Source organism: Ranitomeya variabilis, chromosome 8 (assembly GCF_051348905.1).
Source record: "Ranitomeya variabilis isolate aRanVar5 chromosome 8, aRanVar5.hap1, whole genome shotgun sequence".
Taxonomy (NCBI): Eukaryota; Metazoa; Chordata; class Amphibia; order Anura; family Dendrobatidae; genus Ranitomeya; species Ranitomeya variabilis.
Window position 1 is genome coordinate 38287388 of NC_135239.1, and position 24808 is coordinate 38312195.

Consider the following 24808-nt stretch of genomic DNA (forward strand, 5'->3'; position numbering starts at 1 on the left):
AATGTCTAGATTTGAATAATCGGATTGCTCCCAATAACTAAAAGCAATCCTTTGTTCTCCATGGAAATAGTATGGCTCCATTTTCTACAAATCTACTTTTGCTGCTCTCTCCTTGAGTGTCATTTGGTTCTAGGCTTTTATTTATTATGATGTTTAATCTCTGAATTCAGAAAGACCTGTACTTTCTTAGATATTCTTATGGGATATTGTGTGACTTCCTTGGTGAATGGCCTCAAAGACCTTCAGGTGGTTGTGGCATAATGACCAGGTCTTCTGCATTAGAAGTGAATTACATTCCGTAGCCTTTATCCACAGTGATATATTTAAATTTTTTTTCTCTCATTCATTCTGGACAAAACTCTACTATTTTAATGCCAACCACAGGCAGCATGAGTCAGAGACCGACTCATTATTGCTATTGCAGCCATATATGCTTCACGTTGAAACACTATGGCATGTCAGAGAAAACATACTTTCAAATGGCGGCCAGGAGATCTTGACCCCCGTGGCTTCTAACCTGGCTCTTCTTGACTGACCGATTCTCTCTATATCCACACACATGAGGAGAAATCAGCCAGTCTAGGGGAACGGCACACGGAGAAGCCAATCTGAACCGAACATGCCTCTTCAACTTTGAAACTATATAGAGGTCTGCAATAACTGAGTTGGTCTCTGTTCATGCTTCCTGTGGTGCGGGCTACATGAATCAGCTGACCGGTTCCTTTTAAAATGATTAAAGTGGTTGTTTAAATTTGAAAAATATTCTAAATCCCTAATATGGAATTCTGAATGAAAGGGATTTTATAGAATTGGAAAAAATGTCGCTTTCTTGCATAAACAGCACTAAGACTGTCCATGAGTTCTTAATAGGGCATAGTTGCAAAACCAAGCACAACCGGAAGACAGGCGTGGCACTGTTTTTGAAAAGCAGACATATTTTTCTAATCCTGGACAAGTCTTTTTGCCAAGAAATGTTTCCTCTTTAGAATTAAACAGTGGCAAATTGATTTATAAAAATGAGGCCTTTCCTCTGTGTGCCGAAAAGGAGAGTCTCGGAGAGTGACTTCTGCTCTGATAATACCAATGGGCCTATAATGTACGCTACATAGATGACCATTTATTTTATTGGCTTTCATTACTGTGAAAAAGTTTTAGTCAGGTATGGAAAAATGCCAAAATAGAAGTGTTACTTGTTCATTTTTATCAATTAGCAAAATGCAAAGTGAATGAACAAAATAAAAATGAAATCAAATCAATATTGGTGGTGGCCACCATTTTCCTTCAAAACATCATTTTTTTTAGGTACACTTTTAGAATTATAGTCAGGTTTATGAGTAACCAATTATAACAAACAGGCGATAAAGATCATTTTTATATGTAGGTTGAAACACCGTAATTAACTAAAACCGAAACAGCTTTGTATGGGGCCTTAACAGTGGGGAACAGCAAAACTCTGCTACAAAGCTGAAAATAGTTCAATATCATAGCTCACACACCATGAGAAAACTGAGCAAAGCAACAAAACACAAGGTAGTTATAATGCATCAGCAAGGTCTCTCCCTGGCATAGATTTCAAAATAGACTGGGGTTTCAAGATGTTCTGTTCACGTTCTTTATTAAGAAGCACCAAGATATGGACAGTGTTAAAGGTAACCTGTCACTTGAGTCATACTCCCATAGTGAAAGAAATGTCAATCACCTGAAGAGGCGATGGAAAAAACTGGTTGGGTCTCGTCTCTGTGTAAGGTCCTCGGCTAGAACTTCTAACTATACTTTTTCTGAAATGCTCTGGCTTTTCAGAGAAAATGATACCTAGCTCTGATTCATGCTACCCATGGTTTGGGTACTATTAATCAAGTGACAGGTTCCCTATAAGAACCATCAGTGGTTGGCCAAGGAAACTTAGTGCTGCAGATGAAAGAAACGTCATGCAAAACTTGCCTTTCAAATCAGAAGATGTCCAGCAGTGCCATCAGCTCCGAACTAGCAGCAACCAGCTACACAAATCTACTGTTCAAAGACGTCTGGCCACAAATGGTCTTCATGGAATAATTGCGGTAAAGAGCCCATACCTTTGACGTGGGAACAAGGCAATGTGACTCAATAATGCACAAAACCATGCCAAGGTGCATAACCAGAACTAGGGTGCATAAAAATGGCTTCAGCTGCTCTGGACTGATGAGTCAAAACGTAAATATCGGCTGTAACAGAAAGCAGTTTGTTCACCAAAGGTCTGGACAGTGGCACAATAATGAGTGTGTGCAGAAACAGTGAGGCATGGTGGAAGGTGAGGGCAAGTTTGGGGCTGCATTGCTTAGTAAATGGAGTTGGGTATTTGGTCAGGATTAATACTGTCCTCGATGCTGAAAAAAATACAGGGAGATACTTGTCCATCATGTAAGACCATCATGGAGACCACTAGCTCCAAATTTATTCTGCAGCTGGAGAATGACCCCAAACAAGAGCTATTTTCAGTGGAAAGGATAATATGAAATCTTGGAAGTGATGACATGGCCCCCGCAGAGCCATGATTTCAACATCATTAGGTCTGAATAGAAAGAAGTATGTGTGCAAGCCGACATCCACAGTAGATCTGTGGTTCTCCAAGATGTAAAACAGCCTTCTTGCCGAGTTCCTTCATAAACTGTGTGTAAGTCTGGTCGCACCAAATATTGATTTGATTTATATTTCTCTTTTGTTCCTTCAGTTTCCATTTTATTAATTGTTCTAATTTTTTTTTCTGAAAGCGTCCATCTGTTTAGATGGGCGCAGAAATTAGCAGACGTTTCTGTGTCCGTCAGAATGTTCGGACACTTTCAGAATAAAAAAGTGTTTTGTCATTGCATGGGGTTAAAAGATGTCTTACCAGCCGTGACCTCCAGCCATGAGTAGTTGCGATTCATCCAGATATACGTATTAATAGTAAACTATTAATTTAATAAAGGAACACAAAATGCTCAGCATATCCTAACCACAATTGCTCTGCTGTTTCTTGCCTGTTATCAGCTATTTCAGGGAAGGAACACAGTTTTATTTTTTCAACGAGTCCAGAAATGTCCTGAAATTAATTTTTATTATTTTATTTCAGATAACACTTTTTTTTATATCCTTTGTATCTCGGTTTTAGTTCTTTAACCCTTACTTTTATAGCAATACCCAATTTTATCCACTAGAGGGAATTATTGCTTTAAACATTTCGTTCTGTGAAATTAATATTTCCAGAAATTGGATTTTTCTTTTTCCTTTTTTTTAATGAAAGGGAAGCTCATATAGCTAGTAATGAAGCACGGCCGCCATTCTGGGACACTAATATCTATTGCTTTGCTATGACCTTTTCACCAATTCTAATTATGCATGAAAATTGACACAAGTCCCTGGCTTGTTAAGATATCACACATTACTGCAACTGCCAGCCAGGTCCTTTGGGTTTCCTGGTCTGTGGAAGTGGACATTTGGGGGAAGATCTTGAAGATTTTGACATATTGTGACTTTCATTACACAGGCAATATTATTTGTCATTGTCTAAGTGATTCCAGGCTCATCAATAGGTGATGCTGCTATTGAAAAGCGCACCTCCAGGGGGCAGTATTAGGACTCTTCTTTTTGCAGTCCTCTTTTCTGTGCAGTCAGGGTTTCTGATACTACAGATCAGACTGTGACTTGTGGCTAATATGTATTAGGGCTCAGGATTTTCAATCAGGTCTGAAAATACACAATTTGTATAGTGGCCAGATGTGGCGTGCTGGACAAGCACAAAAACTGCTTTTCAAGTAAATCAACAGTTTGTCTCAGATTAATGGAAAGCACAATGAGAGTTGCCCCAGATGGAGAAGGACATTGACACATCGTAGCTTCTTTACAACACAATATGTAAGGCTCTTATTAACATTATTTATGTTATTTATTTTATTCAGTTATTTATGTTATTGTTATGCTATTCTGTTATTTATGTTATTGTTATGTTATTCTGTTATTTGTTATTTTTATGTTATTGTTATGTTATTCAGTTTTTTTATGTTATTGTTATGTTATAGTAGATACACGGAGGTACGATTTGGCCCTGTACACTTTAACCCCTTCATGACCTTGGGATTTTCCGTTTTTCCGTGTTCGTTTTTCGCTCCCCTCCTTCCCAGAGCCATAACTTTTTTATTTTTCATCATTATGGCCATGTGAGGGCTTATTTTTCGCGGAACGAGTTTTACTTTTGAGAGACATCATTGGTTTTACCATATCGTGTACTAGAAAGCGGGAAAAAATTCCAAGTGCGGTGAAATTGCAAAAAAGTGCAATCCCGCACTGTTTTTTTGTTTGGCTTTTTTGCTAGGTTCACTAAATGCTAAAACTGACCTGCCATTTTGATTCCCCAGGTCATTTCGAGTTCATAGACACCTAACATGACTAGGTTCTTTTCTATCTAAGTGGTGAAAAAAAATTCCAAACTTTGCTAAAAAAATAAATAAAAAAAATTGCGTAATTTTCCGATACCTGTAACGTCTCCATTTTTCGTGATCTGGGGTCGGATGAGGGCTTATTTTTTGCGTGCCGAGCTGATGTTTTTAATGATACCATTTTGGTGCAGATACATTCTTTTGATCGCCCGTTATTGCATTTTAATTTAGTTTAAAAAACGTAATTTGGGCGTTTCAAATTTTTTTATCGCTACGCCATTTAGCGATCAGGTTAATCCTTTTTTTATTGATAGATCAGGCGATTCTGAATGCGGCGATACCAAATATGTGTAGGTTTGATTTTTTTTTATTGTTTTATTTTAAATGGGGCGAAAGGGGGGTGATTTAAACTTTTATATATTTTTTATTTTTTTCATATTTTTTAAACTTTTTTTTACTTTTGCCATGCTTCAATAGTCTCCATGGGAGGCTAGAAGCTGGCATAACTGGATCGGCTCAGCTACATAGGAGCGATCATCAAATCCGCCGGAGTTTTCAGTTACAGTACTTTAAAGGGGTTATCCAGGACTCTGCTGATTTTTTCCCTATGTGTCTACCTTACAGGTAGGCAGTTACATAATTTGCAGGAGTTCTCATCATCGCCAGCTCCTGCAAATCTCATGCATGCATTTCGGCTGCGCAGTACGCCTCTGAAGCTGGGTGTACACTTCCCGGCTTGATCTATCTATCATCTATCTATTATCTATCTATCTATCCATCCATCCATCCATCCATCCATCCATCTATCTTACTTTATTTCTATCTTTTTGAAAAAGTGAGAAAGGCTCAATGTCATTCACTTTACTTTAGACACGGAATAATTTATCTATTTTTGCCTATGTGACCAGGTACTGCCATTTGTCTTTTTATCCTTCCTTCCTGTCTGCTTCCCTTCCTTCCTTCCTTCCTTCCTTCCTTCCTTCCTTCCTTCCTTCCTTCCTTCCTTCCTTCCTTCCTCCCTCCCTCCCTTCCTCCCTTCCTTCCTTCCTTCCTTCCTTCCTTCCCTTCCTTTCTTTCCTTCCTTCCTTCCTTCCTTCCTTCCTTCCTTCCTTCCTTCCTCCCTTCCTTCCTTCCCTTCCTTTCTTTCCTTCCTTCCTTCCTTCCTTCCTTCCTTCCTTCCTTCCCTTCCTGCCTTTCCTTCCTTCCTTTATTCCCTTCCTTCCTTCCTACATTCCCACACTCCCTCTCTCCCACCCTTCCTTCCCAGTGGTTACACTGCAGCCTTGCAGCGCTGGGGTCCTGGTTTCCAATCCCACCAAGTACAACATCTGCAAGCAGTTTGTATGTTCTCCCCGTATTTGCGTGGGTTTCCTCCAAGTTCTCCAGTTTCCTCCCACACTCCAAAAACATACTGATAGGGAATCTAGATTGTGAACTCCAATGGGGACAGTGCCAATAATGTCTGTAAAGCGCTGAGGAATATGATGGCGCTATATAAGTAAAGCATAATAAATAATTAATAATTTATCTAATTAGATTTTTTATGGTAATGCGGTTGTAACAACCTCAGTGTTGTCATCCAGCTTTTCCAGTCTCCTAAATGGCAGATGTTATAAATCCTCTAGTGGTTTGTCCTACATTGAATTGTGAATTTTACATTGTTGCACCTCAAGCATTTTATGCAGTGTACATATCATCCATAATAGATTAATAGGCTGGCTAGGATGAGAGATTTATTGGGCCGCTGACACAGAAGAAATTCTAAGACCCAAATGTTTAATCTGTATATCGGCGCTGATGACATTTGCAGGTGCCGGGGGGGGGGAGCTTTTCTGCTTCACAGATACATTTTGTTATTAACAGTTCTCATAAACTAGCTGTAAGTCGGAGGAGTATCTGACCCCAGTCCTGTAAGTGTACCACTTGTTACTCTTGTTCCAAAGTTAATTACGTCTTTTAGGTCCATAAAAAAGGGCTGGGTGATGTTTCCACTTACCTTTGCCTCAGGGACAGCAGGATATCCTTATGGGATGGATTAAGATATTTGATAGATAGTCTGATGGATGTGTGTCCCACCTCTAGCATCCATACCCGTGTTAAAAACAGGGGACCATTAAACATGTGCAAATGTTTCTGCAAGTTGCCTCTTCAAAAGGAAAAGGACTTGAGCCAACTAGCGCCAACTATTGGATATAGCATTCCTAAAAGTCAATACTGACACTTTAAAGAGCCTTGCCACACCATTTAGGATAATAAATCAAACGATAAACTCCATTTGCAGACACGTGTTTCGGAGTGTTGCCCTTCCTCACTGCAAAGCAGGAGATCTGATTTGGCTATGTAAGTGGCCCCTGACTGGGTATCTAATAGGAAACATTTCTCCTTGCAGAGAGTGGCATCCCAGTGTAAGGAGACTTATAGGCCATGTAATGTTCCTGTGGTTATATAAATATACTCTTCAGAAGATATCCAAATTAGACCTCCTGATTTGCACTGAGGAGTGGTGTGGAAACACGAGGGTTAATTGGTGCTCTCACCTAATGGCCCGGCTGTCGTTAGACCGTTTGGACCAGTGCTCTTCCCACTGATCGCCCGCTCTCTTTCCCCATGGGCAGAATACTACTCAGAAAACTCAGGATGAGGTAAAACAGTCTGGCAATACTTTATTGAACCACCAACAATAACATATAGTACAATCCCAGCAAATACACAAGATGGTGCAAATTACAGAGTCTCACCATTCCTCTGGTTCGCCGGGATTAGAGCAGCTGTGACTTCGAGGTTTCCAGGGCCAGCTGCCCCAACCACTGGCACCCCGCCTCTGGCGGGCAGCCACAGGGAAGAGGTAACGACAAGCTTAGGAAACTGAACGTCCATTGAGGTATGTGACCAGGTGACTGGAAGGTCCCAACCTGGCTTCACCAGGTCAAACCTGACTTCTCTGAACATTTCTATAGGGCCAAGTGAGCAGATTGTCCCAATCTGGCTTCTCCGAACGTCTCTATGGGCTCAGTGATGGTCAAAGGATTAGATCTGTATTCCTCCAGATGGGGCCATGATCCCTTAAGCTGACATCCTGTAGAGTATCTCAAATGATGTCCAGGCTGCTGTTCTGTAGAGTCTCTCTGCAGAAGGATAAAGGTCCCTTTTTATACCCACATCTGTCCTTCAGGCCATCATCCACAGGTCGAGGGAAGGTGGGATGAGCTCAATTGGCTTTCTATCCTAAGTCATGTGGTAATGCTCTTTAAAGGGTTGATATTGACTTCTAGGATTGTTGCAGCCAATAGGTGGCACCAGAAATCAAGTTATCTTCCTTATGAAGAGGCTATTTGATTATTTAAATTCTCAGAGGAGCATTGCATGACCTATAAGTCTCTATATACCAGCTTGGCACTCCCCTTAGATACTCAGCTGTTTCTGTAACTTTTGTTGAAGTGAATTAGGAGAGACATTTAGTTAGGCAGCATCTTTTTGCTGGGCACATTCTCTGCAGGGTGTTATGTTATATTAATATGAATCTGTGGTTTTAGGTAATTTTTCAGAACAAGCTGTCATATGTGTGTACATGAGGAATATTGCTATTTGTGATCAATATATTACTTGTAATCTTTATTTTTCACTAGTTTTCCCATCTGCAGGCTCTACAGCTAATTGCAGTTCTCTCTGATCTAGTTGGTGGAAGCTATTTGCTATGATGTTTCCCACCTACAGTACACAAAGAAAGATGAACTCCTGCTCTTCTTTCCCCGTTGCACAGAGATAGAAGCAGTAGCTCATCACCACAGAAAACATTGTACAGCAGTACTGAGCTATGAGGCTGTGAATCCAGCACTGAAGTGAAATACATTTGCTGAAAGCAAACAGATCTGTCTGTGTCTGCCTGGTATTGTGCAGTGCTGAGTGTTTCTCACTCCTCCTACCTCTCCCATCTCCATAGAGTTTAATAGGAGGTGTAACCAGACAACTCACTATGCTGGTAGTCCATTTTGATTTCACCAAGAGACCTTTTAGCTGGTTTAATAGCGAATAATCTGTTCACGAGACACGGGAAGGGTCTAGAGGCTCATAAATGGAAAAACAAGCATATTTATTTGATCAAATATATATTTCAAACCTTCTTGTATTTGTTTATAACATTGATTTATGTTGAAATGACAGTGACCCAGTTGTTTTGGCAGCCATACATACCCATGCTATAACACTCCCTCCTTCATGTTTGACAGAGGATGTTGTAAGCTTCGAATTATGAGCCTCTGCTTTATTTCTTTTAACTCCTTCTCATAATTCTGGTACTACAAGTTCATCTTGGTTTCATCTTTCCATAGAATCTCGTTACAGAACTGGATGTCTTTTCTAGATGTTTTCTAGAGAAACCTTATCTGGCCTTGTTGTTCTTAATTGTTCCCAGTGGTTGCATCTTGTGATAAACCCTAAGGATTTACATTTAGGAAGGCATTCCTTGATTATGGACTTTGTCAAAGAGAAGTCCATCTCCTCTGTAATTGTATTGAGTTGCGTAAATGTGGAACAGTGGTGTTTCTTTACCAAGGAAACATACCGTATACTATAGGATGTTCCATGGTCATCTAGGTATACTGATGTTGAAGAACTTGCCAGTGAATTCCTACTTTTTAGAGTTAGAATTTGCCAATTCTAGGTTTCGTGGTCTTCAAAGCTCAACTATGATTACAACATTCTGCCTATGGGTTGGTTAGGCAATGGTGGTGAGTTGAAGTGTTCTTTATTAAAATGCTTTATTATCGAACTATCTTCCCTTTATAAAGGCATTAGGTCATTATTGGATTCAATGGTCCACTCTTAAAATTATTCTGAGGGCCACTTTTTATCTTTGAAGAACATCTTCTTACAGTTGCAAAATCCACTTTGTTATCATTGCACACACAGGACATGTCATCAGTAAAGTCAAACATGTTTTTGTGATTCAACCTATAAGAAAAAGACCTTAGTAACAAATGGCAAAAGTTATCTCTAGACCTGCCATAGTTGTCTTCAACAAGTCGAAATATCCATTGTTGTGTCACAGTCTGTGCCCACAGCAGAATCCTCCTGATGGCCAGCTACACACAGGTCTTGGAAGATTAAGAAAATTTCTATAAAGTCTGGAAACTTCTTGCTAATATGGCTATGAAATGTTTTGTTTGCTGTCCATCTTCTTTCATTTTGCAACACCTCGTTCATTAGAGAGTCAGTGGGAATAGTTTGTACTGTATTTAAGAGAAAAAATAAGTAATTAATTAATGGAAAGGTGATGTTCCTTTCGTGTTCAAATTAGCTTAATTAGTTTCAAGAATTTCTCTGCGATGATGGGTTTTAGGATTTATTTTCTTTAAAGATTAGCACAGAACTCTGACGCTTTTCATGATTCTCTGTAAAAAAAAAATTGCAAATAATCTCCTTTAATTACGAAGGACTTAGACAAGATGGAAACTATTTGCAACGCTAAGGGGAAAAAAGTCCTGTATCCCATAGAAGACACATTTGCAATCATTTATTAACACAATATTCTAGTACAGAAATTTGGTGAAGAAACCACCCAACATGTGGACAGTTTTTTTTTTAAATAAATTGAAATGTAAAAGTCTTGTATTTCACAAGCATTAGGTAAGTGGATGTCTGAATACTAGGCAGAATACTGGTCTGAATAAGTCTTGGGTTTATTCAGAGTACCAGTCACTTAAGGTGAATTTTCAGAATAAGATGTTGTCTGTGTGTACATGAGGAATAACACTATTTCTGGCCACTTTACGACTTGTATCCTATATTTTTCACTAGTTTCACCATCTGCATGCTCTATTTCTAATTCCCATTTCTCTCTGTGTTAGTGGCAGGAGACTAGCTGCTATGATATTTAGATTGCACACAAGGATATGAGGGATTCCTGCTTTCTTTTCTCTATGTAACACGTTCAGAAGCAGCAGCAGCATGAAGGACGTTATACAGCAGCGATGGGCAGCGTAGCTGTGAATCCAGCTTTAGGACAAATTAAGAAGTAACCTCCCAATTTCCCTACTTGTCCTCTCCCTTTGTTTTTCCCTTCTCTTCCTCCTCCTTTCTCCATTGACTTCAATAGGGAGCTGTAACTTGATCTCTAAACTTATTTTTTAAAAGGAAAAAAAGATGAGTTTAAGAAGTAGGAAGGAAGAAGAAAAGTTGCTCTTTTTTGAGAGAGAAAAAGCATGTTTCTCTAATAAGATATATTACAGTTTCCTTTATTTGTTGCAACTATTTGATTTATGCAAACTTGATTTTACAAACTTATTTGGGTCATCTATAATGATAGGTAACTGGGCTTCACCACTTTCCAACGTTGGACAGACTGGTATGTCCAATGTCAACTCCTCATGTACGGAGTGGGCTCAGGAGGCGAGCCCTTAGCATACCCGGTATATGCCAGCTGTGCTGTACAGCCAGCATTACACTCTAACAGAAGCTGTTAACTCCTTAAATGCCACTGTCAATCTCTGGTTCGTGGGCCACACTGCTCCATGTGTCCATTCAGGGGTGGACATATAAATGGTGGAACCTGTGCAGCTGTACAGAGAACCAAGAGGTAAGGAGGCTCACCTTCATCACCGAAACGGCAAGCAGTTTCTATTACAGGCACATTAAAGAGTTATTGAAATGAATGCAAAGCGTCTATATACTGTTCTTGCACATGGGACCTCTTCTGTCAGTATCCCTACTTCCATTGGCCTCAATATGAATGTAGAGTGCTGTTGGGCAGTCATGGCCACCAGGAGCCTGCTAAAGGCCACCGTGCCTGCCATGATGAAACTCTTGTGAAGCCCAGACTGTGGGTGCGCAGAGCGTTGGTCACTTTTCTGCCCTCTGCTCCTCACCACTCGGTGACCCCGCTCCGTAACATTACATGTTCCCCACTTCGTCTCTGAGATTATTATTATTATTATTTATTTATATAGCACCATTCATTCCATGGTGCTGTACATGAGAAAGGGGTTACATACAGAGTTACAGATATCATTTACAGTAAACAAGTTTACAGTGACAGACTGGTACAAAGGGGAGAGGACCCTGTCCTTGCGGACTTACATTCTATGGGATAGTGGGGAAGAGACAGAAGGTCAGAGGTGCAGCAGCTCTGGCGATGGAGAGGCGGCTGCTCTGGCGATGGCAAGGCGGCAGAATGGTTATTGCAGGCTGTAGGCTTTCTTGAAGAGATGGGTTTTCAGGTTCCGTCTGAAGGATCCGAGGGTGGTGGATAGTCGGATGTGTTGAGGCATGGAATTCCAGAGGATGGGGGATATTCGGGAGAAATCTTGGAGGCGGTTGTGTGAGGACCGAATAAGTGTGGTGGAGAGTAGGTGGTCTTGGGAGGATCGTAGGTTACGTGAGGGAAGGTATTGGGAGATTAGTTCAGAGATATAGGGAGGGGACAGGTTGTGGATGGCTTTGTAGATCAGTGTTAGTAGTTTGAACTGGATTCGTTGGGGAATTGGGAGCCAGTGGAGGGATTTGCAAAGGGGAGAAGCAGGGGAGTAGCGAGGAGAGAGGTGGATTAGCCGGGCAGCAGAGTTGAGGAGGACAGACTGGAGTGGTGCAAGAGAGATGCGGTTCCTTCCACTTAATAATATCACTCACAGAAGATGAGGGAAGATTTAGAGGGAAGAAATGTCATGAACGGACTTGTAAAACTGGAGGCTCCTTTTAAAGGACCGTGCTGGTATCAGTGAGCTCTTCACCACTAGCCATTGTTAGTAAAGGCAGGCGGCATGACGAGGGGCCATATTCCATCCGAGTAAGACAATTTTTGCAAGTGAGAACTAAATAGCTAAGGGAACAACTGCAGTAGAGTAGTTGTAGGGCTTGCTAAGTTTATAAAATTGATGCCAGTGTGAATTGATTATGAATTATTACTTACAAGAAAATGTGCTTTCTAGATACAGCTCTGGCAAAAATTAAGAGACCACCACATCAAAACCCTGTCATGGGCAGCCCAATCTCCGGACCAGAACACCACTGAAATCCTCTGGAATATAATCAAGAAGATGATGGATAGTCACAAGCCATCAAACAAAGAAGAACTGCTTACATTTTTTGCACCAGAAGCAGTGTGGAAAGACTGGTGGAAAGCATGCCAAAACACATGAAAGCTGTGATTAAAAATCATGGTTATTCCACAAAATATTGATTTCTGAACTCTTCTTGAGTTAAAACATTAGTATTGTTGTTTCTAAATGATTATGAACTTGTTTCCTTTGCATTATTTGAGGTCTGAAAGCACTGGGGTTTTTTTTATTTTTACCATTTCTCCTTTTCAGAAAAAAAAAATGCAAAATTTATTGCTTGGAAATTCCGAGACATGTTGTCAGAAGTTTATAGACTAAAAGAAAAATTTGCATTTTACTGAAAAATATACCTATAAAGAGAAAAATCAGACAAACTGAACACTTTGCAGTGGTCTATTAATTTTTGCCGGATATGTATATCTCACACTGAGGTCACAATTGAGTTTCAACAGTTCCTAGATTTTGTCAACCTCTACGAGCAGATAAATGTCACAGATAGCTCTTGAGGATCTTACCTTTAATAGTAAACCATCTCTGTTTATCTCGTTTTTTTCCCCACTTAATTTGCGAGTTGCACTTGTCTATCTATCCTAAGGTGGTGAGAACTTGTGCTTCAGCCTTAATTATAAAGGAGAGGTGGTGTAGAATAGAGAAATCGCTTTTGAAAAAGTCAATTGTCATGCTGCTTTGACTTGCTAGAAAAATGTTTATCAAAATCAGCAAATTGAAAAAGCTTTTTTCTTTCGTGTTAATCTGGAAATGCACTTTTTACAATGTGTTGATTAGGTCCTTGAGAAACTAATGATACTATGAATCCTGGAGACTACCTGCAAGTTCATGATAATTGCAGTTCACAGTAAAGAGATCTTTTTGTGCAGTCTTTGGGACAAAAATCAAATTGGTTTTATTACCCTGCCATCTCAGACTGGTTATGGGTGAAGGTGATTTCGGCTTTATCATGACAGAAATGGATTTATAGCTTAAGGGAAATATATTGTCAGAAAATGCTCTTCAGTTTGCATTTTTTTTAATTTTAAATGCATTTTTTTTTAAATAAAATGTTTGTGTTGATATTCTAATTTTTCATTTAAATATGTAAGGTCTAAAAATTAATCTTGCAGTTCTTACACTAAAATACTGAGCCTCCATAATATACCTTCTGTTCTAAGCATTAGAGGTAAATAAAACAGATTAATTATTCAAAATGGGTGATGGACACTGCTCACTTCCTCGCCCTCCCTGTACTGTGACCTCTGCACAGGTAATGGAGCAAGCTCACGACGACACTATCCTACTGAAGTCAATGATTTGTTTCCAGCCTACAGTTCCCTGTTGGTCCATGTGGCTACTCCTAAAACAAATTTGTGAACTACTGTTAACATAATGGAGAAGCAACTTGACTGCCCCCGTAATATCGTAATTTCCCCGGGATCAATAAAGTGTTTATTATCATATTGTATTGTATCGTTAATCATGTACAGAATGTACAAGTCTACAATTGGATTAAAAACTAATTAGAAAAAAACTAGAATATGTTTCAGTGTCTGAAAGTAAGATCCATTAGCAAAAGTTGGACTTTGTAAGTTCTTTTACCAGTTCTTTCTTTTATTTCAGGTATGTTTGATAATTGCTCACACGTGACCAGCGACCGTGGCTGGTCTGTCGGGATTCGCCCAGCTGTAGTAGATGCAAAGAGAGATGCACGTTTCTACTTCTCACTCCGAACTGACCGTTCTCAGAGCTCTACAGTCTTGATGTCTCCACATCGCTACAAGCCTGGTACCTGGACTCATCTGGCTGCCATTTATGATGGACAACAAATTTTGCTCTACATCGATGGAGCTGAGGTTTCTAGGGCCAAAGGTCTCTTGGGTCCCCTCCATAGTCAATTTATTTCATTTTGTAGATCCCTTATGCTTGGAGGAGACAACTCAGAAACGGGTCACTACTATCGGGGACACCTTTTCTCCTTACGCCTGTGGTCAGAGGTTAGAACTCAATATCAGCTGAGATCAGAAGCCCAGAGAAGAACTTCTGAAACTTCACCACTAATGCAAAGTCATTCCATACTGTCTAGTAATATATGGAGTCTATATAAAGATGGAACCTATCCAGAAGTTATACCAGGACTTGTGCCAGGAAATGAAATGATCTCCACTATTTCACTCCCTCTGTGTGGTCGAACATTTTGTGATTTGCCAGAGGTGACTAACGGGTATAGCAGATCGGGAGTAAAATGGGAAAAAGTGGTCCATTATCGTGTGGTAAATGTGTTGGAAGATGATGGATCCAGACCTTTGGTAAGCACTGAACAGATTGAGAGACAGCATGAAATCTTGGCCAATGCTTACAGTCCGCATGGCATCCATTGGCAACTCAATGTAGTACAGATTCATAATTCCAGCTTACGGAATCGAGTAGTATTGCCTGGATGTGAACCAGGCAGAGTTGGCAATAATCAGTGTGACCCTGAGTGTAAACACCCCCTTACTGGCTATGACGGTGGAGACTGTGGTTTCTTCAGGCCTTGTAGTTCCAGTAAGAAGGGTGATGGGGTGTGCCACCTTGAATGCAACACAGCAAGGGATGACTATGATGATGGAGACTGTTGTCCAAACAAAGAATCTGGAAATAGTACAAAGACATGCTTTGATCCTGATGCAAGAGGAAGGTAAGGAATTGATAGTTTTATACTCATAGATTTTTTTCCCAAAAATTGTTAAGGATCTAAAAATGTAAGATAAAGACATTGCAACCTGGATGTCCTATCTGCCTGATGTCATTTATCCCTTGACACTAAAAGGGTCATTGTGAAGGGTAAGTGAGGGGGAAACAACGGTGAGCAGTGGAGCCATTTTGCGCAATAATTTAGGGTTCCAACCTCCGCGGCAAGGTAGGGACACTCAATTAGGGTGAGTGGAAGGTAAGCTCGCATAGGCTTTTTCCCTACCTCTACCCAATAATCTCCATATATAAAGAATTGTTCTGGGTATCTGGTTGTTATTCTAGTTTGTAATTGTTTTTTTTTAATTGTTTGTTTGGGCTCCTAAGGAGGATTTTGTTGGCTGTCATAAAACACAGACCACCATTTATAAGGACATACCCTCCTTTTGTTCACTAATTTTTTGTTTCACATCCTCCTGTTCTTTTCTGATCACTGCGGCACAACTCCTTCTCTTTATTGAACATTTAATATTTGACTGGTTGTGTTTTAATACCAAATTAGGGATTGCTAGGTTGCATCCAGGGTGTGCCGACGGCGAGCGGGGGCGCCATGTTGCGTACAAGTTAGGGTGCCAACCTCCTCTGTTAGGAAGGGTGCAAAGAGGGTCCTCATCATAAATCCACTATTTGGATCTGCTGGTTGCGGATATTTGAAGAATTTATCTATATTCATAATTCATTTTTAATGGTTGAAATAAAATTTAGTTTTAGGTATTAGTTTATAGCTTTCTGACTTGACAGCGGATTCATAACCAGATTTCAGAAATGCAAACTGCATATACTATTTAGATTTCTTAGACCTGATGAGACTTGTGTACTTATTTTAAAAATCCAGATTAGAATGGCTATTTAATTCTGATATTAACATGACCATTTTATGAGTCAAGCTCATGAATACAGGTTTATTCATTCTTTGCCCAACCACCCAGACTGACTGACAGCTGCAGCTTGTTCTGAGCAGTGTGAGATTTCAGCAGAGAGGAGAGTCACTGAGGAACTGTCAATACAATTATGTATGAAAATGAGTTACACTTTCAGAAAGCATCATACAGCTGTTCTGACAAGCTTTCAAAGATCCATTTTAAGGGTTTTACAATGCTGCTTCATCTGATTATCTTGTACTGGTGATGCCCATGGTTGATACCTGTACAAGCCATGCAGTCGAAAATGACATTACAAAACACACGGTTTTGCACTGTGCATGTATAAGTAAGTACCCAAAGACTTTGTCACAACAATGTTTTATGTTTTTGTGTTATGTGTTTTATGTTATGTGTTTTTGATATTATAAGGAAATTTAAAGTCTGCACTATTGTTCTTTTTATCAAAATTATGTTATCCTCCAAGGAAACTTGTTGATCCTCATTATAATTTAGTGGAATCAGCCTCAATTAATTGGTGTCTGTTAGAAAAATGATCCACCCAATAGGAGATGGCTCGTGTTAATAATGAAAGCCAGGATGGCAGTGTAATAAAAGTCAAAAGATGTTTCTATCTCGAAGGAATAATCATAATAATATTAGTCATAGACATATAATAATTATAACATAACAATAACCATTATAGTTATTATTTCACAGTATATAAAGATACTACTTGTTTACTGCATTGATGTTGATTACTATAGGACGACCTTTTCTTAAATTTTTTATTCCCCAATGTAATTTACAAATACCCTATACTCACCTCCCATACCAGCACCTTACCAGGGATGTTGGCACCTGGTCTCCTGGTGCTCGATTCACGTTGTTATACCATGTGAGCTCTGCAGTTGATCAACAGTTGTTAATGGGTTGCTGTGCAATGGAAGCGAGAGCATAGCAGCTCAATAGTGACTGCTGGACTCACAAGGCATTACAATGTCACACGAGCATCGGGAGACATGGCGCGATATTGCTGGAACGGTGCCGTTACAGGAGATGAGTATCGGGTATTTTTATTTTACGTTGATGAATATTGTATTTAATAAAGGTTTGTCCTGTAATGGACAACCCCTTTAAGAAGACTTGGGCTGAGTGTTTAACCTAGGGTTCCCTTTGTATGCGGATGCTTTGTCTTGGCGAGTGGACTCACAAAATGTAAAAGGGAATTCCAGTGTTCGGGTGCGAAAATAGAAAGAAGACATTACACACATAACAACACTATGACTAATACTATACTCCAAATTTGTATAAGTACTTTTTATTTTACCTTATTGCTCCTAATATGCAACTTCTTGGTCTAGCAAACGAGTGCATGTCTTTAGCAGTTTCCTATGTGGTTAGCAGCTAAGAGTTCCCATGATGCATTGCCGCTATCTATTCCTGGCCATTCTCCTCTCCTGTAGTCTCCACCATCTTGACATTTCATGTTATACTCATCTACTGCTGAGTTTCTTAGATTAGTCCCCAGTTACAGCCTACTATAACTTTTAGAACTAGAACTAAGCATGCTCAATCAGCAAAGTGAAGTGAACCACAGGTTGTAACCCTGATAGATAAACAATTTTCAACCTGGACAGTGCGAAGATGTGACCATCCAGGATGAGAACCACTGGGAGAATGAGCTGCTGCGAGCGCAGCATCAGTGACCAGCAGCGACATCGTCGAGATTACCGCCTGTCGCTGAGGCTGCATTCCCAGCCAGACCCTGAACTGTGGTGACCTCCAGTGAGATCCCCGCTAGCACAGTGAGAAAAAGTCTCATGATGCAGAGGTGAGTTCACCGCAGTTCACTGAATTCTCTGAGCTCAGCGCTGTACCGTGAGACTTTTTCTCACTGTGCTAGCGGAGATCTCATGACAGCATGGCAAACACTGGATGTTTGGGCCCCCCATTCAAGTGAATGGGGTCCGGGTTTGGGTCTGGGTACTGTTCTGGTATCCAACCTGAACCTGCCGGACCCGAATCCAGGGGTCTGCCCATCTCTATCCAGGACATCAAATTTGATTAAGGGTAGCCAGGGCCCTGGGTAGCTTAGAGTTCATGGGCCCCCTGCATTCAATGCATCATGTGACATGTCACATTATGTTTTTGGGAGGTCATGTGATAGGTCACATAATGAACATACAGGTGCTCTGATGCATATCTGCAGATGAATGGAGACAGAAAGTGCAGCGCGCTCATTTTTTCCCATATGTATAGCCTCTATACATAACCATAGAGGATACTATGTAACAAGGACGACATTATACATAACAAAAGAGGATGCAACAAAATACAGGGTGGCAATATACATAACAAGCAGGAATGCTATGTAATAAGGGATAGCGGTATGTATAACAAGAGGAAATGTTATGTAATAAGGAACAGTGCTGTACAAAACAAGAGGAAACCCTAAGTAATAAGGGATGACACTATACAAAACAAGAAAGGATGCTAAATGCTAAGCGACAGTGCTATTCTGTTATGATACTGGAGTAGCACTGCTGGAAATCAGCAGGAGCAGATGTTCTTCGAGCTAGCAAAGGGTTGTAGGAAACAATCAGGAGATAAGTGAGAACTGTCTCGGCAAGAAAGTTCAGGAGCTGGAGACTTGAACTAGACTAACAGCTAGACACAATACCTAAGCAATGAGTGAGTGATCGGGGCTTTAAGTAGGCCCAAATATGAAACAAGATGGATTCCACCGGTTCAGAATCTGCCATCCTAGGAAAGGGCAACTGCAGAACATAAAGCCTCCAGTGGTAAGAAGTGAGATTGCAGCACAGTTATTAAGGTGAACAATAGTAACCACTAGTGGTCAAACTGTAGAAGGACAACAGGAACCCTGCTATACATAGCAATAGGCTATGCTATATAATAAGGGACAGAACAATACATAACAAGAGAAAACCCTATATACTAAGGGACAGCACTATACATAAAAGTAAACCCTACAAACTAAGGAACGACATTATACATATTAAGGGAGGGTTTTATTACAACCAAGAGTATTACTACCATCTCTGTGGAAGAAAAGCTGCATTTACAGTGAAAGATAATCGTGAACAAGTGTTCTTGAGCAAAATGTTCACTCGTCGGGTGAAAGGACGCTGAGCAAAATATCATTGTTCTCGGCAGCACACCATCCTGTGTAAACACGACTAGCACTATCATGCACCATGGCAGCCTATGCACACTGAGAGATCTATTATTTGTATTTATTTTACTCATTTATAAAGCACCATTAATTCCACAGCGCTTTACAGACATTATTGTCACTGTCCCCATTGGGGCTCACAATCTAGATTCCCTATCAGTAGGTCTTTGGAGTGTGGGAGGAAACCGGAGAACCCGGAGGAAACCCACGCAAACATGGGGAGAACATACAAACTCCTTGCAGATGTTGTCCTTGGTGGGATTCAAACTCAGGACCCCAGCAGTGCAAGGCTGCAGTGCTAACCACTGAGCCACCATACAATGCTAACCACTGAGCCACCATACAGTGCTAACCACTGAGCCTCCATGCTGCCCCCTATTACATTATCTCTCTGTGTGCATCCTTTCCTGAGGTCTGTCTGTGTACACAGGCCACCACTGATAGGTTGTATAGGCGCCTGGGCACCTAGAAATGAACCTTAGAATTTAAAATTACTCCATTCTTGAGGACAGAGAGAATTTTCAATAAGATGTAAATTATAAAGTCAGTGCTTCTGTTTACTAGCGCTTTAGAATTGCACCCATTTTAAGAAGACGGGACACCCCTTTAAGGATTTTTACTTAGCACCACATATTTTTTAATAGGAGACAAGTTTTATATGCTGGTCTACCTCTTTAATAATAAAAAAAATGCGCTAAGAACCTTACAGTTATAATGATGGTAATTATAGCAGTAATGCAATTTTTAATCATCTGCCCATACAATGCCTGTGTATATCTCGGCGCGCAGCTTCTGCACCTTTTGTGCTGCTGATTTCTCATCCCTGCATGTCTTTCTCTATCAGATATTGGGTGTACGTTCTGCAGGAAGGCTTCTTCCTGATATGTTGCATTAGTAACACAGCCCGTTCATTGTTCCTGCCGTACAAATAAAGATAAACATATACACATAAAAGAGATCTAAACAAGCAATTTGAATTGCTAATTTACACATATTTTAACCGAATCTCGATCTTGCATGAAATGAATACACGCCATATGACAAATATGCTGACGTTTTCTTTTTTCTTTTGCCGGATGCTATTTCACTGACTTTTCCCATTTATTAAATTTAAGGCGTTTATTAGTTCAGCTGAACCAAGAAGTAAATTAATCAAGTCAGCCATAGTTTTCAACCAATTGCAGTGAAATCAACAGGTTTTGAATAACAATGAGTCCAATGACTAAAGGTACCTTCACACTAAGCGACGCTGCAGCGATATCGACAACGATGCCGATCGCTGCAGCGTCGCTGTTTGGTCGCTGGAGAGCTGTCACACAGACCGCTCTCCAGCGACCAACGATGCCGAAGTCCCCGGGTAACCAGGGTAAACATCGGGTTGCTAAACGCAGGGCCGCGCTTAGTAACCCGATGTTTACCCTGGTTACCAGTGTAAATGTAAAAAAACAAACACTACATACTTACATTCGCGTCCCCCGGCGTCCGCTTCCCTGCACTGTGTGAGCGCCGGCCCTAAAGCAGAGCGGTGACGTCACCGCTGTGCTTTGCTTTCCGGCCGGCACTGACACATTCAGTGCAGGAAGCTCTGAGCAGCAGCGCGGACGCCGGGGGACGTGACAGACATCAGAGGGTGAGTATGTACTGTTTTTTTTTACTTTTACAATGGTAACCAGGGTGAATATCAGGTTACTAAGCGCGGCCCTGCGCTTAGTAACCCGATATTTACCCTGGTTACTAGGGTTGAGCGACTTTCATTTTTTTAAGATCGAGTAGGGTTTTGGGAAACCCGATTTTGTCCAGAGTCGAGTCGAGTGCAGTCGGCCGATTATCGCTAAAAGTCGGGGATCGACCGAAACACGAAACCCAATGCAAGTCAATGGGGAAGCATAGTCGGCAGTGAGTGGAGGCCAGGAAAACACCTACAGTGCCCATTTTAATGCCAAAAACATCCATTCTTGTTTCTGAAGCTTGCCAATCTTAATTAACTGTATAATAATAGTTGGGCATAGGGAATTGGGGGAAAGTTGTGGGGGGAGTAGGGCTGGCTCAAGTTTTTCGTGGGCCCAGGAAATGCGGACTACGTCACGGCGGTGTTGCAGGGAAAGGTAAGTATTTAAAAGTTGCAAGTGCTGTGATCCTGAGCAAGCAGGGGGGGGGCCCACTCGTTCGCATTGCCACTGGCACAGGGCCCCTCAAAGTACGGCGGTGTGTTTGCATGGCGGGGGCGCCTCCCACCAGCAGCGACACTTTTGCGTACTCTGAGGGGCCCTGTGCCAGTGACGTCGCCAACGAGTATGCCCCCCCACCTGATGAAGGAACCTGCACTTTCATCTGCACCTTCCTCTTTGTCCCTGTGTAAGGTGGTATAACATGCGGGAAGGGGAACCTTACTTTCAGCAGGGACAGATTCTGGCTGTGTAGAGTACAAGGGGAATGTAGTGGTCTAGGTCAATGTACCAGCAGACTCATTTAGCAGTGGCTGGGCAATGGGCAGGATGAGGAGGAAACAGATATAGGGCCAAAGAATAAAGTAGGCTACATGCAGTTCAAAATTGGTAACAGGACTAAACAGGCGGCATTGCTTTGTTCAGTGGAGTAGCAAACCCAAGAGCAGCAGACACTGTTTCAAGGGCCTAACCACACTAGTAGGCCAAATGCAGTTTAATATCTGATAGTATAGGGCGAAAGCCAGAATGTGGAAGCTCAGCTTTGTTCAGTTGAGGACAACACCAGGGAGGGGCAGACACCTTTAGTAGGCCGGAAAAGCCTATTGCATTTTTTAAAATGGTAATTTGGAGCAGAAGGTTGAAGCTCAGCTTTATTTAGTTGAGGGCAACACCAGGCAGGGGCACACAGACAGACACCTTTAGTAGGCCGGAAAAGCCTATTGCATTTTTCAAAATGGTAATTTGGAGCAGAAGGTTGAAGCTCAGCTTTATTTAGTTGAGGGCAACACCAGGGAGGGGCAGAAGCCGTTAGTAGGCCCTAACCACCATTTTTTTTTTTTAAAACCACTTAATGAGAGCCGGAAGGTTGAAGCTCAGCTTTATTTAGTTGAGGACAACACCAGGGAGGGGCAGAAGCCGTTAGTAGGCCCTAACCACCATTTTTTTTTTTAAAACCACATAATGAGAGCCGGAAGGTTGAAGCTCAGCTTTATTTAGTTGAGGACAACACCAGGGAGGGGCAGAAGCCGTTAGTAGGCCCTAACCACCATTTTTTTTTTTAAAACCACATAATGAGAGCCGGAAGGTTGAAGCTCAGCTTTATTTAGTTGAGGACAACACCAGGGAGGGGCACACAGACAGACACCTTTTGTAGGCCTGAAAAGCCTATTGCATTTTTCAAAATGGTAATTTGGAGCAGAAGGTTGAAGCTCAGCTTTATTTAGTTGAGGGCAACACCAGGGAGGGGCAGAAGCCGTTAGTAGGCCCTAACCACCATTTTTTTTTTTAAAACCACATAATGAGAGCCGGAAGGTTGAAGCTCAGCTTTATTTAGTTGAGGACAACACCAGGGAGGGGCACACAGACAGACACCTTTAGTAGGCCTGAAAAGCCTATTGCATTTTTCAAAATGGTAATTTGGAGCAGAAGGTTGAAGCTCAGCTTTATTTAGTTGAGGGCAACACCAGGGAGGGGCAGAAGCCGTTAGTAGGCCCTAACCACCATTTTTTTTTTTTAAAACCACTTAATGAGAGCCGGAAGGTTGAAGCTCAGCTTTATTTAGTTGAGGACAACACCAGGCAGGGGCACACAGACAGACACCTTTAGTAGGCCTGAAAAGCCTATTGCATTTTTCAAAATGGTAATTTGGAGCAGAAGGTTGAAGCTCAGCTTTATTTAGTTGAGGGCAACACCAGGGAGGGGCAGAAGCCGTTAGTAGGCCCTAACCAAAGTTGAAGGCCAAATGCAGTTTAATTTCTGATACTATAGGCCGAAAGCCAGAAGGTGGAAGTTCCGATTTAGACAGTGGAGGACAATTTGAATTAGGGACTGCAGACAGACTTAGTAGGCTGTCCCCTGTGGACCATGCATCCACCACATTAACCCATTGCGCCGTAATGGACACGTAATCTTCCGTGGCCATGCCTACAGGTCCATGCGTCTGTTGTCAGGTGCACCTTTGTACTCACAGATTGCCAGAGTGCATGGACAATGCGGTCTTCTACATGCTGGTGGAGGGTTGGGATGGCTTTTCTCGCAAAAGAAGTGTCGACTGGTTAGCTTGTAGCGTGGTACAGCGTAGTCCATCATGGCCTTATTAATAGTAAATAAAATATATAACTAGGCTCTATGAACTTTTAAATAGGTTCCAGGGGTACACGGGCAGCATTGGTGTGGTCAGTGGAGGAGTATTGCAAGTAGGGGCTGCAGACAGGCTATCAAAGGCCTAAAATAACAAACAGTAGGCAGTCATGGCAGTTTTACATCGGTTACATGGATACACAGGCAGGCACTCCAGGCAGCATTGTGGTCAGTGGAGGAGTATTGCAAGTAGGGGCCGCAGACAGGCTATCAAAGGCCTAAAATAACAAACAATAGGCTCATGGCAGTTTTACAGCGGTTACATGGATACACGGGCAGGCAGCTTGGTGGTCAGTGGAGGAGTATTTAAAGTAGGGACCGCAGACAGGCTATCAAAGGCCTAAAATAACAAACAATAGGCTCATGGCAGTTTTACAGCGGTTACATGGATACACGGGCAGGCAGCTTGGTGGTCAGTGGAGGAGTATTTAAAGTAGGGACCGCAGACAGGCTTCAAAGGCCTAACATAAGAAAATGGGCTGGCTGTAGGCACTTTATAATTGGTTCCAGGGGTACACGGGCAGCAGTGGTCTGGTCAGTGGAGGAGTATTTAAAGTAGGGACCGCAGACAGGCTATCAAAGGCCTAACATAACAAACAATAGGCTCATGGCAGTTTTACAGCGGTTACATGGATACACGGGCAGGCAGCTTGGTGGTCAGTGGAGGAGTATTTAAAGTAGGGACCGCAGACAGGCTATCAAAGGCCTAAAATAACAAACAATAGGCTCATGGCAGTTTTACAGCGGTTACATGGATACACGGGCAGGCAGCTTGGTGGTCAGTGGAGGAGTATTGCAAGTAGGGGCCGCAGACAGGCTATCAAAGGCCTAAAATAACAAACAATAGGCTCATGGCAGTTTTACAGCGGTTACATGGATACACGGGCAGGCAGCTTGGTGGTCAGTGGAGGAGTATTTAAAGTAGGGACCGCAGACAGGCTATCAAAGGCCTAAAATAACAAACAATAGGCTCATGGCAGTTTTACAGCGGTTACATGGATACACGGGCAGGCAGCTTGGTGGTCAGTGGAGGAGTATTTAAAGTAGGGACCGCAGACAGGCTTCAAAGGCCTAACATAAGAAAATGGGCTGGCTGTAGGCACTTTATAATTGGTTCCAGGGGTACACGGGCAGCAGTGGTCTGGTCAGTGGAGGAGTATTTAAAGTAGGGACCGCAGACAGGCTATCAAAGGCCTAACATAACAAACAATAGGCTCATGGCAGTTTTACAGCGGTTACATGGATACACGGGCAGGCAGCTTGGTGGTCAGTGGAG

At 41.7% G+C, this 24808-nt stretch overlaps 1 protein-coding gene across 3 annotated transcripts in view; it reads left to right on the plus strand.

Annotated features, from left to right (window-relative positions):
* Positions 1-24808, plus strand: part of PAPPA2 (pappalysin 2) — a 227359-nt gene that overhangs the window by 79948 nt on the left and 122603 nt on the right. For all 3 annotated transcript variants that reach the window (XM_077277920.1, XM_077277918.1, XM_077277919.1), the window contains exon 3: positions 14057-15113. In XM_077277920.1, the coding sequence (XP_077134035.1) occupies positions 14057-15113 (1057 nt within the window). The remainder of the gene's footprint in view (positions 1-14056; positions 15114-24808) is intronic.